The 19,510-nt window shown below is 42.3% G+C and overlaps 1 protein-coding gene across 11 annotated transcripts in view; it reads left to right on the top strand.

The window, feature by feature from the left end:
- Positions 1-19,510, top strand: part of heph (polypyrimidine tract-binding protein 1 heph) — a 149,455-nt gene that overhangs the window by 64,748 nt on the left and 65,197 nt on the right. For 5 of the 11 annotated variants that reach the window (XM_070216664.1, XM_070216666.1, XM_070216665.1 and 2 more), the window contains one exon: positions 18,955-18,996. The exons of the other annotated variants lie outside the window; for them this stretch is intronic. In XM_070216664.1, the coding sequence (XP_070072765.1) occupies positions 18,955-18,996 (42 nt within the window). The remainder of the gene's footprint in view (positions 1-18,954; positions 18,997-19,510) is intronic. 11 annotated transcript variants of the gene reach the window in all.

Raw genomic sequence — 19,510 nt, 5'->3', positions numbered from 1 at the left:
AGTCTTTGCTTTAACCCGTTCCAACTCTGTCCGCCGCTCAGCTCGTTGGCTCTCTATAGGAATCGAATCGAATCACCTAGTATAACAGCAGCAGTAGCATCGTATCATCGTACCATCGTACAATCGTATCATCGGGTCGTGTTGTTCCCTGGTTCCGTTCAGTTCAGCCGTTCAGCCATCATCGAAAGTTGGCGTCGCAGTCGCCGTTGCCGTCGCCGCCAGCGCCCAAAACCAAAACCAACCACCGCCACACACCTCCGCCAACGCCAGCGACATCCTCTCCACCACCGCTAGTAGCAACATCATCAGCAGCAGCAGCAGCAACATCAACAGAAGCAGCAGCAGGAGCCACAGCGCCAGAACACTCTCTCACACACTCTCCACTCACTCACGAATTTCAATATCCAAATCAAAGTCGGGTTCAAATCGAAAACAGCCGCAACAGCAGCAACAACGCCTCGCAAGCAGCACGCGGATAATGATAAAAAGAAAATAACACGCGCAGTTCGCATCCAGTGCCCGACTTGAACAGATCACATCAGTCCAGATTCAGATCCAGATCCAGAGACAGATCCATATCCAGTCCCGAGAATATTATAATCGAAGCTTCACAGTTCACAAATTGAAAAGTAAAATCGAATCGACTTCCGGCTTCGTGGTGTTTTCACTTTTTGCGCGTGTGAATCAAATTAAAAGTTCCAACCAAAAAGAAAGAACTCAACTCTAGTTTTCATTTCCCAGTGTCTCTATCGCACCTTGCGCTCTCTAAAATGTAAGAAGCAAATTTAAAAAAAAAATAAAAAACCTCAAGAACACAACAAAAAAAGAATATTTTGTGCTCACAAAAGTAATAATTTAACAATAAGCGAAGAACGAGTAAAGCGAGGCCCGAATTGCTGGCAAAAGTTCGTTGCTCGAGAGCCGCTCTCCAGTTCTTGGTTCTTTAGCCGATGATATTTCCTATAGGCCATAGGCCTTGGCAACAACAAGTTCTGGGCCTGAGCCCTCATCATCAGTCTTTGCGTCTCTCGCTCCTGTTCTGCGTTCTCCGTTCTCTGCGTTTAAGCCGCACATAGGCGAAGAAGAAATTTCAGAGCCGGCAAAACCAAGAGCCTCGCCAACAAAGAAACACGTTTTGTGTTTGCGGGCCCACAAAAAGAAATAATAAAAACGAAAATAAAGGAAAAACAACACGAAACGAAACCGAAAAAGAAAAAGAGAGACGAAAAACAAAATAGCAGGCAAAAACGCAGACGTAGTCTTCCTCAGCTAACTCCGATTCGAGTCGAGTCGACTTCTGGCCATAAAACCTTATGGCCCGCGTTCCAATAGGCCGCACACAGACAGCAAAGACTCGTAGACTCATAGACTCTTAGCCTCTTGGCCACTTGTCGCTGCCGCTGTTGGCGTACTAAGTACGCATCCAAATAATTCCCGTAGTTTATTTTTATTGTTGTAATTACACGTCGGCGGCCCACGCGGCGTTCACGGGCTGAACTCTCTTCTCGCTTCTACCTGTTTTTGCAGCGGGCCAAAGTGTGACTCAACAACAAGAACAACAGCAGCGGCACAACAAACCGGTAAAGCTAAAGAAATTTCGTGCGTGTTAATCAGAATCTGGAGAGTGAGAGAAGCACCAGGGCTTTCGCTCGCCTCTCCGGCCCAAAACGTGTTTTTTTGAGAACTCACGAAAAAATAATAAAGAATGTCTGGCGAAAAAGTTAAATTATTTACACACTTGAAGCGCACAAGAGAGCACAAAATATTCGAAATCGCGAAATATTCCATGCATTTTTTTGCCTTTGTTCCAGAGCTATAATTACAAGATCCGCAACAACAGCAATAAAACCTAACAAAAATATTGATTGAAAATAAAATCAAGAGAATCCACATAAAAAAGAAAAAACAGATACAAAAACTTCACTCCTCATCCAACTTCAACGACTCTGACTCGACACTTAATTGGTAATAAGAGCAAATTATTATTAAATATTCATGCCCATTGTGTCTCGTTTTGTTGTTTCTTATTTTGTGCACAGCTATTATTCGTTTTTTAATTGATATTCACTTCATATGGTTTATTTTCTCGATTTTTTGGAGCTTCACGTTTGGCTTTGAATTGGCAAGAAAAGATGCGAAAGTAAAAATTCCAAATTTTATTCCATTTAATTATATGAATTTGATTTGATTTACCCACCATTTACCTCACAAGAAAATAATCACACGAATTCTGCCTTGAATCTCTTGACCAGCAATCAGAAACCGACATAGAAATGCCGGAAAAGTCCCAGCATAAATGAAATAAATCCAGAGCCAAAGGCAACAAAACTCCAAACGAACTCCCTGGTATTTTTCTAAGCCCCAACCGATCCCCCTCCGAAACCCGCCCCGCCCATAAACCCATCAGCCATCAAAGCACTACCGAGTAGAATCCATTAAAAAATCAAAACTGAAGAAAACAAAATAATAACAAAATAAAACCAAACCATACAGAAAGGCACAAAACAAGAAGCAGGCAAAAAGTGGTGAATTGTTGCTAAATCAAAAGAATTTCAGTCGGTACAGAACAGTATTTTAAATTATATATACGAATATACGAACTAAGTGTAATCGAAGATTTGCAAAAGATATTTACAAAAATCAAGATCCTGTTGAGACATACACGAAAGAATTGTGAATTTTATAGAAATTTATATATTAATATATATCTATATATTTGTATGTTCGGTTGTTAATTTTGAGCGTAATTTAAAGAGGCATTTGAGCGCTGAAAAGTGGTGGGGGAAATCAATTAAAAAAGGTGACCACAAAGGGGAAATCAGCAAGAACAAGGAAAATAAATAGGTGATAGCTAGGAAGGTAGAAAGACGAAGGAAGCGGCGACAGAGAAGCGAAAGAATGCAAAGGTTGTTAAATTGAAAATTAAGTATAAATATTTACAAGGAGCGAAATAAACCCGTTAAATAGGAACATATCAGCATCAAAGGACGGCAAGCAAACAATTAGAAGGCAAGCTGAAGGGGCCGCGGAAAATGAGAAAAATCAAACAGAAATAGAAGAAATAGTTGTATAAAAAATTGATGCTACTAAACAATCAAACCAATCAACCCCAGATTAACCCGCAAATAAAGTAGCCAATTTTGAATAGCTAAATCCCCGTCATTGCACACTGACTTAATATCGGTTGTAGGAAGGCGTGGGCAAAGTCAATTTGTAATTCGTAAGCAAGCAGCGTCAATCAGAGGCCAACTCAATCTCAATCACTCTCAATCGACATTTTAAAGTAACCACAGCCAGATTTTCCTAGCTCTGTCTCTAGAATACAGTAAGGGGTTAACGTTTTTAAGGAAATAGGGTTAAAGTGGGATCGCCGGGTCTAATCAATGCCTCGATCGACAAGAAATCGCGTTTTGACAATCACACGAAATTAGCGTATTTCATATACACATCAGATATATCGCCACCGCGCGTAATATAGGATTTATATACATCTTCTCTACAGCATATATTTATAAAGAACTTTTGCTAGCCTTGGCACTTTACAGATCCTAAATCGAACCTCTACTCTATGACAATCTCTAAGACAACCACTTTCCTCTAGAAAACTGCGAGGCTTAAAAACAATTAAAGCGGTCTATACAATCTACAATCAATCATCTTGCAATCAATCAGAACTTTTAACAATCTTCGAACGGTTTTCAAATCTCTAAACACATATTTATACACGTCTAAGCTATTAGTCAACCACAGTAGTGATATATTAGCATATTAACATTTTTAAGAGACACTTTAACATACGCTCAAAATCAAATAAAACATAGTAGCCGTTAACCTAAAGTTGTTAGCTGTTTTTTTGTCCATCGACTAATTGTAGCAACAATTTGCGTAAAGCTTTACGTCACACAATTGGCATAGCTGACATCGAAAACTTATTCAATTGGCATTATAGTATATCAGTAAGCAGAGCTCATATATTCACCAAAACACGCAAACCTACAAACCCTGTGCAATTCCCCCAAAACTCAAACCCGTCAAGAAAATACCAAAAAAGAAAAACCCGAAAATCTAAAACTCAAAACGCGCCAAAAAGAAAAAAACTGTCGAGAAACAACCAAGTGCTAAAAACAGAAGCGGAGGAAATTTTAATCAACATTTGTTGCCAATAAAACTGTCATCATTGCCGCGTTAACAGAAACCACGGCGTCAGCAGCGATTGCAGCGCTCAGTATCAGCAGCAGCTCTCAAGCGTCGCTAGCCGCCAACGCCCCCATCACGCCCACACCCACCACGCCCACACCGCCGCCCACTTCGTCAGTGGCAGGAGCAGCAGCAACGGTAAAGAGCGAGATCGTTGCATCCGATTCGGCCGATTCCTCCCCTATACAAGATTTAATAATGGTAAGCGCCGCCCAGAATCCGATCCTAATCAAATAACCGAATCCGCACTCGAAAGCCCGAAAATGAAGGCGAAAAATTAGAACCGCTAAATTAACACCCGAAAAATAAGAAAACGAATCCGAAATCAGACTCAAGAACTCTGTATATCTTGATTGAGAAATATGCCATGACTACTTACTAACTAAAAATATATAAGAAACTTGTACAGTTTACTATGCAAAAAGCCAACTATATTCCTAAACTTATTTTTTTGGTTACCTCTTTCTGCCATAATTAATCTATACTGCTAACCTAATATAACTTAACTAAACTATGAACTAAATATCGGGCAATTTCAAAGGTTTTTAATGTCAATAAGTGGGAGGCGCAGGTTTTTTTTTATTTCTTAGCTGTAAATACTTTAGCGTTTACGTATATTTTAATTTAAGTTGATGATTGCCTTTCGTTTGGGAACTAGTTTAACTTTTAATGATAATTTTACACCTGCCTCTGCGGTCGTGTATATAGTTTATTTTTAGATTGTGTTGCCAACCCAGCCATTGACATTAAAATCTAATTAAACGAAGCTGAAGCTCCGCTCATGATTCGGCCACAAAAACTTTCACATCTTCTTCACTTAGCTGTTCTTCCAAGTGGCCAAGTTGTGAGCGGGCCTAGATCTTTTGGAGTTGTCCAAATCTTTGTGCCACTGCTTTCGTCTCTGTCTCTGCTACTGTCTCTGTATCTACCTCTCTATCTCTATTGTTCCAATTGTAGATTCAACTGTCCACTAGTAGCGCTCGCTAAAAAGTCTCACTGCTCTATCTCTCTCACCTGGTTTCTTTATCTATATCTCTCAGCCCTCGAATCACTTCCTGTAGCCCAATCTTTTTCTGCAGCCCCTGAAACACGAGTTTTTAATTTCAATCGGATGATGTCGGATGGTCCAGTCCAGTCCGCTCCACTCCACTCCACACCCACACACTTTTCAGTTCGTTGCAATTTGTTTTGTACTTTATTTAAGAGAGTAACAGAAAGTCCAATTCAAAAACCAAACTGAAACCAAATCAAAACCCTCGCCAAAAACAAAATACAACAAATAATCTGAACCCACCACGCACAGCAAATGCAATTGTTGCACGCACCGCCGTCCACGCATCCGCATCCACATCCGCATCAACATCCGCAGCACTCGGCAGCCTCAGCCGCCGCCTATCAGGCCATGCAGGTGCACCAGCAGCAGCAGCAACACCAGCAGCAACAGCAACACCAGGCGGCCGTCTTCCACCACCAGGTGGCGACCATTGCCGCCCAGCAGCAGCAGCAACAGCAGCAGCAACAGCAGGCGCAAGTGCAGCACCAGCAGCAACTGCAGCAGCAGTTCCACTACCAGGCCCAGGCTCAAGCCCAGGCGCAGGCCATGCTGCAGACGTACATGCAACTGCAGGTGAACAGTGCCGTGGGTGTGGCCACCGCTCCCGCCACGCCCACCAAACCGGTAGCCGCCCAGATTGCGGGTCCGGTTCCCGTTCCCGTTTCGGTGGCGACACAGTTCTTCGCGGCCCCGAGCACTCCGTTGACCATCATCCCGGCGGCGGCGGTCGCCTCGTCGGCGATGTTCGCCACCGCGGCCACCCCCACTTCGGCGGCCACCACTCCGACCAACAATGTAAATAATACAGTTAATCTATCAGCCGTAACTAGAACTACTACCACTACTACTAAGCAGCCGCCGGCAGCAGCGGATGCAGTCCTGGGCGCCGGCCTGGGAATGGGTGGTGATGGTGCTGGTGCTGGTGCCATGGCCATGACCTCGCTCCTGGGGCCAGCGCCACTGCATCAGCATCAGATGATGCCCCACCACCTGCCCCTGGCCAGCGTTCGGGTCTGCAGCAGCAGTGCCAGCAGCGGCTGCAGTTCTGCATCTTCTGATTGTTCTATGCCATCGCCAACTTCACTACACTTATCTTCTCCTAAAAAGGTTTGTGTGTTCACTAAAAAAACGCTATAAAACAACTCTTTCCTCAGATCTCTTTGAGTTTTTCTTCAGTCATTTTCCTGTCGAGAAGTAGATGATAACTTCCTTTCCCCACTAACCACTCCCTTTTCTCTTGCTTTGCCTGTTGTTTTGGTAATAACTCTTCGGCCTGGTTATGCACTGTAATCTCCGAATTTTCCATCATTCACCACCGTAGCTAACACATAGTCTTTTCTCATTCGTTGTCGTGCTTCTAGTTGTCGTAGATGTATTTGCGATTTTAATTGTTAATTTGATTACCAATCAATTATTTAGAACTAAGACCATTAAGTTAGCTGTAAGTGAGTATATGTACAAATTCAAAGTCCCATTTTACAATTACTGATTCACATAATTGTGCTATGCCTTACTTGACCATCTGACATTTGCAAATTTCAGACGATTGTACACTAAAAAAAATTAAGCAACGTAGATTTTATTTTTCTCAATGTATATTTTTTAGTTTTTAAGTTTTTTAGAAAATTATAACTTTTTACTTTCATAAATCTTGCTTAAATCAATAACAGACCGAAAAATCTAACTCTTCCTTAAAACATTTCCATTTTTGTGTAAGAGTGTGAATTGAGGGATAATTAAATGCCAATTAAATGATATTATATATGAATAAAGCACACCGACCCTTTTGCCTTGGCTAACCTTTTCGGCCCTTTTATTGGGCCACGTCTTCTGAAGGGTCACTTTTTGGGTTGTGTGAGTCAATTGCGCGTAATAAAATAATGTGCAACCGCTTGCCCAGCTGACCAGCATACAAATGAGCCCCCGATCGGGTTTCTATATCCGACACGAATTTATGGACTCAATCCCAACTTTGTTGGAAGTTCGTAAATTTCGATGAAGGCAAAAAGTGGGTTTGCGAAAAAAGGGCAAAAAGGAGGTAGAACAAAAGTTGCTCGGTGGCGCTGGATTTATTATTTTATCAGTCATAACTATCGCGTTGCAGGCGAGCATTAACCGCAACTGTTTGGCCAGCGCTTACGCTTTATCCTGGCCAACTGTTCCGGATCACCTTTAACCCCGCTTTTTGCCGTGTTTAGGGCCTTCCGCCTCCATTTTCCCCAGTCGGCCACATGTCGCCCATATTGATTAGTTGGCGTTGAAAATGTCGCTGCAATTTGTTGGCGCAAACTGCAGTGCGAAAGGCAAAAAGTTGTGCCTCCCCGTCACTCACTTCTGGTAATAGAACGGCCGCTTTCGACCCCCCAGCTCTTCTTTCAGTTGTATTTCCCCAGCCGTGGCCGCGAGTCAAACAAACGTGGCCTGTGCTGTGGGCCCAGTGAGCCCAGTGTGCCAGTGGCCACTAGCCGTTGCTCGGTGTTCAGTGTCGTGCATCGCCCCTCGTATCCTGTGTCCTTTGTGTTAGGTGTCCAAGTGTCCGAGTGTCGGCTGTCCACAGTGCGTATGTGTGTGCTCCGTTTGTTATTCTAACAGCCGAACAGCTGGCAGAACGGAGAACGGTCGACCAACGTCTGCCACATTTATTATCGATTTATCGTGGCCGGCAACTCCTTGCTTTGCTGCTGCTGCAATTACCCCTCATTAATGTTTAAACTGTACTTAAATGACTCTATTATGTGCTCCCCTTTTTACACACCCGTCCACGTTAAATTATCTGTAATTGATTTTGTTTAACATACGCCCCGACAATACCTGACACCCCTGCCCCTGACACCCCTTATCCATTAGCCGATTTAAATGTTGATTTTAGTCTTTCGCTTTATTTTCGTGCGATTTTCCATCTGGCCGTCATTAAATGCAGTCAGTCGTACATGAAAATATTTTGTGATTAAATAGTTTTCGCATCGATCCCCTCTGCATTGCTGTGTGTAATTATCAAATAAAAACACCTCTTAACGAGGTAAAAAGCTAGTGACGATCGCACCTTCAACATACAAAAGTTCTGATATCAACATTTGTGACGAAAAATTATTACACTCGTCATTAAATAGACTTTCTAATATTTTCTCATTCGGCCCGCCCTAGCAAAATATTCCAGCCTTTTTCCCTTTACAGGCATTTTCTATTGCAGCGTGCCGAATGAGAAAATATTAGAAAGTCTATTTAATGACGAGTGTAATAATTTTTCGTCACAAATGTTGATATCAGAACTTTTGTATGTTGAAGGTGCGATCGTCACTAGCTTTTTACCTCGTTAAGAGGTGTTTTTATTTGATATCAGAAGTTTTTGTTTGTTTACATTTGCTCTCATAGGAGCTAATATATACATTTAAATTTAAATTGGTCAATCATAATTTGTAAGCCATTGTATTTAGACAAATTAAGTTAAAAAGGCGTTTAAGTATTTCAAAATACCTTTTAACGAGGTATAGCACATGTCTGTACCTTTAGTAGTGTAGAACTTAAAAACTAACGATTTGTGTATTGTGTATTACTCATTACGATCTGACTATCACAGCAGATTTTCATTTCTTCGTGTATATATATTAGTCGCCTTCGCACACTCTCCTGGTGCGCTTCGTCACTACATGGCCTGCCGTCCATAGTGATTAAATATGAAAGTTAGACTTATACCTTGAAAATGTCTAATAAGAATTTGTTCTCGCCAAATTAGTTTTTGGCCATTCAAGTAAGCATTAAATGTTTTTCATACTAATCTGAAACAGGTTCCACTTTTCATCGCTCAATTACACCCAAACGTGCAGTTTTATGAGAAAGAGTGTTATATATAAAAAGTTGAGGAATCTCAAGGGCTATATAGTTTCAAAGTTAAAAAGAAATCGTTAGAGCCGTTTTTGAGAAAATAGCTAAAAAGTGATTTAAAAAAACAACTTTTAGCCATAAATTTTAAACTATTGCATTAAGCCAATTTTACCCAAGGCAACGCGATTAGCATTTTAAATTTCCTTTTTAACGAGGTACAGCACGAATCTGTAGCTTTGGTCGTTTAGAAACTATAAGCCGTCAAAATCTAGCTTTTTTCAATGATTTCCCGCCAAACTAGCGGGTTTTTTCAAAAGTTGTAGAACAAACGTTGTTCATATCCTGCTGCTAAGCACAGTAAAATTTAGTACAGGATCCTAAAACCACGATTTGATGCATACCCACAAACAAAGGGACAAATTATTTCATTTTGGGAAGAAGAAGAAAATCTTATTTTGGCTATAACTTTTGAACGGAGCATCGGATTTTATCATATGACCCCTCATTCGACGGGAATTTTCAATAGAAAAACTACTAAAAACATTGCGAGGGGGCATTTATCCCCAACGGCCCCATCAGATCCAAATTTCTAAATTTTCACTTTTACACTTTCACCGCTCTCTCTAACAAACCAATTGATTTTCTTGAGGTCTTGGTATGCAATCCTTAAAGTTTTTGCAATACCTTTCGATTGGTGTATTACTTATTACGATCGGACTATCACAGCAGATTTTCATTTCTTCGTGTATATATAGTAGTCGCCTTCGCACACTCTCCTGGTGCGCTTCGTCACTACATGGACTGCCGTCCATAGTGATTATTGTTATGTGGCAACAAATTCCGCAGTTTTGTTATTAGTAATTCCCGCAAAAACGAAATACAGCAATATTTAAATTCATTTGTATTTGTACGGCTCAACAAGCCGCTTTTCTACTTTTCCCACCTGTGATGTTCGAAGTCCTCGTTGTGGCGCTTATTTTTGTCAACAGCGAGCTGCGTAAGCAAATAGCAGTGAAACTGAGTCGCAGAAAAACAACCCCTAGGTGCTAATAAAGACCGCGAAACAAATCCAGCAAACCGCACAATAAATAAAGATATTGACAATGAAACATGAAAGATTCCGCTGCGAGGACAAATAGAACTTTTTTTAAATTAGGCAGTGCGCTTGGGGATTCGGATAAACATCATTCGCGGAAAAGCGGGGAAAGCGTTTGCAAGTGTCACGACCTCATCAGCGAACTCGCTTTGAAGTGTCGAAGTCAGTCCAGCCTGCACTTCTAATAATAATCCGCAGAGCTGCCGGCCCTCGGCCAACTTACAAACGCACAAATAAACTTTTTAAATTTAAAAATTCATCAAACTTTCAAGCCGAGCCGACAAGTCAAACAAACTAGATGAGCACTGGGAGGGGTCAGTATGCAAGAAAAAATAAACAAAAAAATAATAAAAAAATGTATATATATGAGAAAAAAATTACATTAATCCGTAATCGAAAAACTTGACTCAAACACGGTGGAAAAGTTTTCGCTGTGCGTTGAAATTTATAACATTTCCCTATAATAAGCGATTTACAAGCGCGCCGCATATAAAGTGTTTTCCAACTACAAAATTTCAATTATTCCCCTGTTTTTGGGGTTCGTCCGGCAATAAAACAATTTGAAATTTAAATGCACCAGAGACAAAGTTCCCTTTTGCCCCAAAAATTATGTCAAGAAGTGGGACAAGCAATATGTTGCCCAAAATAAGTGAGGGCAAGCAGAAAGGAATTGCTTCGTGCTTGCATCAAATTGAGATGAGAAAATAAAATTCAATAAACTCTTGTTAAGCACGCAGCGTTACAGGAGGAGGGGGATGGCAGGATGGCAGGAAGGGAAGGGAAGGGGACAGCAGCTGCGTGCTCCGAAACAGGACAACGCTTTAAATATTGACAGCTACAAAAAGGAGTCCCTTTTCCGCCCTTCCCTGGTCCCTAGTCTCCCTGGTCTTGGTATCCCTGATGACGAGGCTGCCGAGTAAATAGATAAATCAACCCCAGAGACATGTACACCAAGCATTTTTGCATTGATCAAAGCTGGGGCCAGCTCACCAGGGGGCAAAGGGAAGGGGGTGGGTAGAACAGGACACGATGCCTAAGCATTGTTATGATTTATCCGGCCCTCAATCGATTTTCGTAGCACACTTTTTGGGGCCGACAAAATCTCATTTCTCATTGATGAGAGTTCCTACAATTGCGCTAATCAGAGTGGCTACGACATATGCCTAGATTCGATTGAGAACGGTGGTCTATCGAGGGAATATATAGAAATCAAGACAATATTTCTAGGGTAGCTTGAGCATCACGAGCATTTAACATTAGAGTGTCAGATAGGGATAAATGTTGTCTGTAACTAGTTCGTTCCTTGGATGCTTCACTGTACCTTGGGCTGTCGCTGCGATTTGCCTGTCGCTGACAAACAAATTAAAAAGTTATGACTAAAAACGTTTCGCGCTCGGCAATGAAATGAAATTTGTTCGCTCGGACAACGCTCAGTGTTCAGTGCTCAGTGCTCAGCTATGCCTCTGGCTAAATTTAAATTGCTTTTGTTGCGCTTTTGCAGTTGTCTAGTTGTTGTTGCTGCTGCTCCTGTTTCTGCTCCTAGTCTCGCTCCTCCGGCGGCTCTGATGATGATGATTTTCCTTTTTGTGAGCGCAAGTTTTCTTTGTTGTTTGCACAAATAGTTTTTGTCGCTTGCGAGCAGCCATAAAAAATGCCAGATTTTCTTTTGAATGGCGACGCGGCGCGTGAAAAAAGATCTCGGAAAAAAATGGTAAAAATGTGTGTAGCTGCGAATTAAGTTTGCAGTTAAACGGCCACGGCTAAGCGCATTAAGAGAAAAGTTTTTGCATCCAATGGTGGTGCTTTTCTCCTTTTTATTTCGGGTCGAACTTTTCCGAAATCATTAAAAGCTTAAATGCGGCGACCAGGAGCATGAATATGAATATGAATATTGAATGTGCGACGGAATGAGTGACTGGCGGAGACCGTTAAAAGCAAGCGCGCCCTTCAACCCCCTAAGCCAACTTGCGGGGTTGTAACTTTGGCTTTTACGAGCGTAAAATGTTTGCCCTCCAGTGCACTAATCCACCGAGCACACGAGCTCACTGGCACACCAGCAAACTACCAAACTACCAAACTAGGAAACTAGCAGACTGTCAGACCGGCAGGAGCATGTGAGCGGAGGCCAAAAGCCCGAGACCAACTCGGGCACTCACTCAAACTGGAAGCGACAAACTAACTTATTAATATGCAATGCACACTTTGTTGCTGTATTAATTGCAATATTAAATTTCCACTAATACTCGCTTAGCAGGGTCGGACCAGGACTCGCCTTTCACCTACACTGGGAAAAAAGGTGGCTTCATGTTGGATTAAGTGGAATTTTAAACAGATTTAGATTTGATTTTGGCTTTACAATTACATCCAGTTCATCTGGAAGTGAATATTCTTCTTTATATTCCTTTCTTGATCGTAGCTCTAAGAATGCTATCTAAACTTTTAAGTAATTTTTTCCCAGTGTCCGCTCAACCTGTTCTGCTTGAAAAGTTTAGCCGCAACTTTTAGCGGAGTAAAGTGAGTTGAAAACACCTAGAACCAAGTAATTATTACATGTTTACGTGCGCCAGGATCACGTATCCCTATTCCTTTTGCCATACCCATTCCGCCATTCCTATTCCTATCCCGCTCCTGTTTCCTGGCTGGGATGTGCGATATGTGTGAGATGGCTTCATTCGGCATGCAGCACGGGTGCGCTGAAAAGCGATACTAATGATAAGTTCTGCTTGCCAGGAGTCCGTCAGCGAAATGAACTCAATTTGCTACGTTTTACATTACCAAAGCCACGAACGGACATCATTTCCATACGCGCACGTACGGCGCAGACGGAGGTGGAGGTCGAAGGTGGTGGGAATTTTCGTGCTCGGTTGCCCGCAGCTTGATGTATGCGGCTGGGGAAATTCTGCGTCTGGCAGCTGGAAATTGCACTGCAACGCACCCCAGAACCCAGAAAACCCCAAACCAACGAGCGGGTGCCGCTGAAAAAGTAGCAGCGAAATATATAAATGTTTAAGAGGTGCAGCAGGCAGGCAGGTAGAACCAGAACCACCGGCATCGATGCCAGAAATAATGTTGGCTCAAGTTTGCAGTTAACTAAATTTACACACTAGCAATCTGGGCGAGTGCAACTGATTTCATTAACTAGAGTTGGGCAAACAAGCCCCTCTCTTTTTGGCCTTTCTGGCGTTTCTGGCGGGTGGAAAATTAATTTGTTGAAAATAAGTTGAGGGCAAAGTTTTTCGTGTTTGCATAGCACACTTTCATGTGCGCACTGCTCCGGGCTCCAGGCTGATTAATAACCACAGACGTTGTCTATCCGGCCCTTGTCTAATTATTATTATAGCGCAGAAATGTGTGTCAGACCAAAGTTGAGTTGCTAAATTTTAGTGTCCTGAATTATGCATTAACTTTGAGCACACCACACCCCCTTTCCCGCCGAAAGATCGTAACCCTTAATATTTTATAGCTCTGATTTCGACTGCGACAGCGCATAAGCACATGCTAATGACTAATTTGTGGCCCTGGGGCTAACGAAGTCTGGCTTGAACTTGATTAAATGCAGTTATGGCGAACAATTGTCACCTTTTGTCAACATCAACATCAAATTTTCCGCTAGTTTTATGTGCATAAATTCAAATGCCAGACATCAGGACGGGCCCGGCCAGAAGGCAGACTTTTGATGAGTTGTGCAATTTCCAGGCTGAGGCACAGAAATGGGAAAAAGAGCAAAAAAGGGCTGAAACCCGGCCATTGTCGCCTGTCGTCTTTGGTTCGCCTTTTGCCTTTCAAGCGATTTTCCTCCGTTTTCCACAGCCCCACAGCCCACAGCCAGGAAAAGCGAAGACTACTGCGCTTGATTGTCTGTGTAAATGCGGCGCCAATTTTTTATGCTCATAAATGCAGGCAGACCAGCAAAGCGACTCCACTTTCCACTCAAGTTCATTGTATTTGCATGCTGCCCGCCCTCTGCCTTCTGCCCCCTCCTGGCATATTTTCTGCTGTTTCATCATTCTCATCAGCAGACATTGCTCATACGCCACGTTCCTCCTTTCGTCAGTCAACAAAAGCAAGAGCTGCAGTTCATATAATTTTTCCCCCATGCTTTGTCCAAGTTCGCTTTGCTCCAGAGCCAAAACGTTAACAGTATTTTCAGCATTTTCGAGACAGTTTGTCATAATTCCATAGAATCTACTTGGCATTTTTTCTCGTTTGTGTGCTTCTGACTTTGGAGCTTCTTCTGACGTTTTATTGTGTCAACATGACAAATCGTCAAGTGTCAGGAGGGCCAGGAAGGGGAATGCAAAAATACGGGCTTTTCTTATTTAATTTGAAGGTGGTCTTTAATGGATCAAATTGATGGTCATACAGAGAGAAAGTTGTAAGAAAATCAACAAATCAAATCAAAAAATCATTTACATTTTGAACGTATTTATATTTTTATTTTTGGCACTTAATTTAATCGAAAATTTAAAAAAAAAAACAAATAATTTTAAAACATTATATTTTTAGTTTATAATGGAATAAATATAGTAAGAATTGGGTGAATGGAATTTTCTTTGTCGAGTTGCTCCCGTTAAAAGCTTTATTTATTTTAATAAAAAACCCTTTCACCTTTTTTTTAGACCTGTGCAAGGGAGTTAAATTGTTTCACTTTTTATCAGTTGGGCCATAAATTCCATCGCTCAATTACAATATTTGGCCCATCGTATGCAAATTTATGAGCATTTTCATTTCGATCAATTTACTCTGCTACTATTTCTCTCACATCCTGTTTGTGTGACTGGTGTCTGAGTTATATTTATGCTTTTTACGGCCACCTCGAAGGAGAGAAAAATTTATTCATTGAAGTTTTTACAGTCAACTACACACCTCCTCGATGCGGTTAGCCCTCGCATGGCCATCATCGTCGTCATCATCCGCATCCCCATCCTCATCCGGGGATCCCCTGGCTAAGCTAAGCTATATGTTCCCCGCTCTGACGTAATCATTCATACTTCATCAAGTTGACCCGACTCCGACTCCTTGCTTTTCTATTCAGACCTCGGACTCTTCGAACCCGCCTGTCTCTGCTTCATTGCTATGCAAACTGCTCCCAATGGCTACGTTTAATGGTCAAGTGTGTAAAATTGCATAGCAAATCGTTGGAACGGTGGATGTGAGATGTGGGTGGGTTTGACGGAAACGTTTCCTGGACCATTGCTCTTAGATAAACATCTTTGCCATCTGTTTTTGCTCCACTTTGCTCAAGCTCTCTGGGTTCTGTTTCTGGTTCTGGCTGCTGACTGAGTTACATATTGATGTGATTTACCACTCATGTCTTTGGGGCGTTCTGTGTCCCGGCAAATTGTTTTGGAATTCAGTTTTGAATCGATTCTCCTTGTGGCATGATATACACGCCGATACGGCCGATTCATCGCACATTTTATGCCTCCGTTTGAGGTCCAATTTGAACGTGTTGCCTTCTTCTTTCCTGGGGTTTCCGTAATGTATGTGGCAGATAAATTGAAACTTCACCCCAACTAAGTTATGGTCCTGCTCCGGATTGTCTACTACTGAAGCTAGTTTATTTTACGACATGCCCGTTAAAGTAGCAAAGTTTTGCTTCTAAGCCTAAATTGATAAGTTAAATAAATAAACAAAATTATTATATATTAAAAAAGAAACTACGTTTCCGTTGATTTAATAATTGTTCCTTCAAATTTAAATAAGCTCCTATCGTTGACTGTCCGTCAATCAATTCTCCAGAAATTCCAGTGCTGCCAGCTACGTCTTGCCATTGTTGATTTCATTATGATTTCGATTTGCATAACCGAATGTCTAAGCAACAATTTAGCTTTTGGCCCCCACGGTCCAAAACGGTCGCCAGGGACTCCTTTTCACTGTCAATGGCTCCGAGGAGTGAGTTCGAGCTCCAGTTGGAGTTGGAGTTCATCATCGTCTTCGTCTTTGGGCAAGTGTATCAATTTTGGGGGCCTCACATTTCATTAGCTTGTCAACATTTGTGTAGCCGACAAGCAAGCCTGTGATGGCCATGTCTTTGACACTTCAGCCTGCGGCGTACGCCTCAAATTGTAGTTGCCATGGCGTGCGGCACCCTTCCTGAGAAGGAGAAGGAGCTTTGAGTGGTGCTTCAGCCCTGGCTGTTGCCCTAAATAGTTAAACTGCTTAGCGAGTGTCTTGCGATTTGGCAGACTATGCCACATGCTCCGGTTGCTATGCAAATCAATTTTCCCAGCCATCCAGCCAACCTGTCTGTGCCGTGAACCCAAGTTCATTAGTACTTTGTTTAGTTAACTTTCTATTGGCAGGCTTTTGAACTTTGATACCCGTATTTGGCAAGCGCTTTGTGCTCACTCAGTTAATTTGTTTTAATTGCCATAATTTAGTCCTGCCTGCTCGGTCTGCTGCTGTATGCTTTGATTTTCATGCAAATTTTAAAGCGCTTAAATTGTGGCGAGCCCAAACAGGCGGCAGTAGCAGAAGGGGCAGGCGGGGCAGTCAGGTAACGAGCTGTACAAAACGAAATCCCTTTTTAACAAAGGCAGAAGGGGAAATCATAAATTTTGCCCAGCAGCCATAAAAGTGTTCAGCTTGCTTCGTTTGGGAGCTCAAAAGCAAATATGCAATACGCTTGCTATCGATATGGCGAAATCTATGCTGCTGCCTTTCTGCTTTTCCATTCTTCCGTTTTTTTTTTTTGCCTAGACAAAGGGGAGAATCTCCTGCACATAAGGAGCTCCCGCAAAAAGCCCTTTCCAAAAGTATTTTATTTATTTTTGCCACACACACAGTCGCACACACTCGCACACACCGACACATTATCAGCAAATGTTATTAGGGGTGCCCCCGTAAGTATGCAACAGTTTTTTGTTCGCCTGGTGTTATTTTTTCTTTCCTGTTTTGTGTTCTTGTGTTTGGGCCTGCGGGCAGACAGCAACAAACAACAGGCAGCCAATTAGGCAAGCCAAAATCTGGTTAACTGTTGCTTTACTCCATTTTGGCAGCCAGCCAAGACATGGCTTTATTGCAGTTTAATAGGCCAGCGACTTGTGTGAATCGGGTGAATTTTTGGAGTGATGGATAGGGCAACGCATTAGGAAAATCGTAAATGCTCCAACTTTTTTCGGCGCATTGCTTTCAAACCACTTAACGCAAATGATGTTGATATAGCCGATAGACAGAGCAACTTTCCCGGGCTTTTCCCCTAAAATTGGGAATTCCGCCCATAAACACACGGCACAGTTGTTGTGATTATTATTGCTGTTGTTGGCGGGCAACTTGCTGTTTTTCTTGGGCCCAAAAGTCGTTGAGCGTTAAAAGCAAACCCAAAAATGTTCTACAACTTTTGGTTTGAGTGTGTGTTGGAACAAGTTAATGTAAAAGTATTTTTATGCTTTGAAAAACATTTGCCAAGCCAAAAATTATAAAGAAAATAATAAAGGAGGAAAAAAGCGAAGCGAAAGGAAAACAAAAAGTAGACCTAGGCGAGGCAGTGGGGAAACGCTGCGGTTGTTGTTGTTGTTGCATAAATAAAATCAAACAAAACAAGTAGGAAAATTCGGAACAAACACCCACAACCACCAGCGTCTGACGTTGTCTCGCTCGCACGAAGCGGGGGATTCCCATATTATCGTCAGTCGCATCATCGTCATGGATCAGCCGCAGTCGCTGTAATTTTGTTATAGGCACCACCGGCACGTGTGTGTGTGCGTGGGTTTCCTGTTTTTTTTTGCCCTGTGTGAGTGTGTGCGCCACAAGATAAATGTCTATTTAAATTGTCCCTGCTTCTAGCCGGGTCCTTTGTGCCGTCGATTCCTCAATGGCAGGACCATGGCAATGCCACTTGACAGCGCGCCGCCCACTCGAACTCCCCCTAGTTAAATCTTTATTGTTATCATAATTTGCTTTTATCCGTGCTCAAAGCTTGTCTCATGGCAGGTTACCTAACCAAAGCCCCATTCATCCAGGCATCCAACCATCCAGCCATCCAGAGTCGGGACAGGCAGAACAGAAACCGAACAGAAACCGAGTCAAACGAGAGTTCACATTTTTATCGTAATTGTTTTCGTGCACTTTTTTCCGTCTCCAGCGAAAGTGAAAAGCGGGAAAATGGAGCGTAAATAGCACTGAGCTCTGTGGGCTTGTTTACCATTTTCCCAGCTCTCGGCTCTCAGCTTGCTATGCAAATCAATAAAAGTTGATAATTCAGATTTCTTTAACAAGATTTCGGGTGTCACAATGACGAGCTCCTGTTGCTCCTTCTCCTGGATCTGGAAATGATGATGAAACAGATATCGAAAGCTGGGGGAATATTAAAATTATAGGCAGCAGCAGACAGCGTGTTCGGCAAAAATGGCATCCCTAGGCTGTGTGCCAGTGACATAAATTATAATTAGATTGAATGGCGTCGCAATTTCGATGGTAGACCGTAGACCTTGAAAAATGATCCGGTGAGGCAATTTCCTGAAAACGGTGCATCATTAAATGAATTAAGGAAATCTATATCATAGAATAATTATATTGCTCATTACGTATTTTTTCGATTACCTTGATTTTGATAGCTATTCGTGGCTTTCTTTCGGCATAATTCGATTTGTTGCGTTATTTATGATTTGAAAACCATACCCATCACCCCCTCGACCTCTCTAGTATTTGTCGTATGAAATTTGATATTGTGTGCCTATAGATAACCCAGAGATTGCCATAACTGTCCAATGTCTTAGTTGTAAGCCAACCCGACCCACCAGCGCATGACTAACTAATTGTTCCCCTCTCTTTTTTGTTGCAGGTAAGGATCGATGAACAGTATATATATAAACTGAACTATTTGGTAAGCAATTCAATAAGTCTCCCAATATACTCAGCACACATTTCGGGCTGGCAGGCGCACTTTCCATTTGTCCCATAAGTATCTTGGGGTTTTATTTCCGCAAACATCCCGCTTCATTTGGCATTGCGGCAAGCAGCCGGCAATTGTGTGCCATAATTGAATTTTAAATAAACCCGGGCAGACACGCACGAGAGTCGATTGCAGTTGTATCCTTTCTGCTCTTGGCTCTCGGCTCCTTGGCACTTGTCTACTTTTTAAACTGTAAATAAATTTCATCGAATTTCTTCGCTGCCTGCTGACAAAGACGTCTGGCAGGCGGCTTCGAGCTCCGTGCTTCGTGCTCCTTGTTGCTGTCGTTGTGTTTGCCGCATCCTGCGCCATGAAGTATGCAATTTTATTTCAGTGCGACCGGCACTTACCTGGCATCACTTCCTTCTTCCTGCCCCCTGCTCCGTGCTGCAGCCTTTGTGCCGTGCCGGCTGCTTGAATGCCATAAAATATTTAAGTTTACATT

This window comes from Drosophila takahashii, chromosome 3R (assembly GCF_030179915.1).
Source record: "Drosophila takahashii strain IR98-3 E-12201 chromosome 3R, DtakHiC1v2, whole genome shotgun sequence".
Taxonomy (NCBI): Eukaryota; Metazoa; Arthropoda; class Insecta; order Diptera; family Drosophilidae; genus Drosophila; species Drosophila takahashii.
Note: the sequence above shows the minus strand (reverse complement) of the source record. Positions and strands in the feature narration are given on the sequence as shown.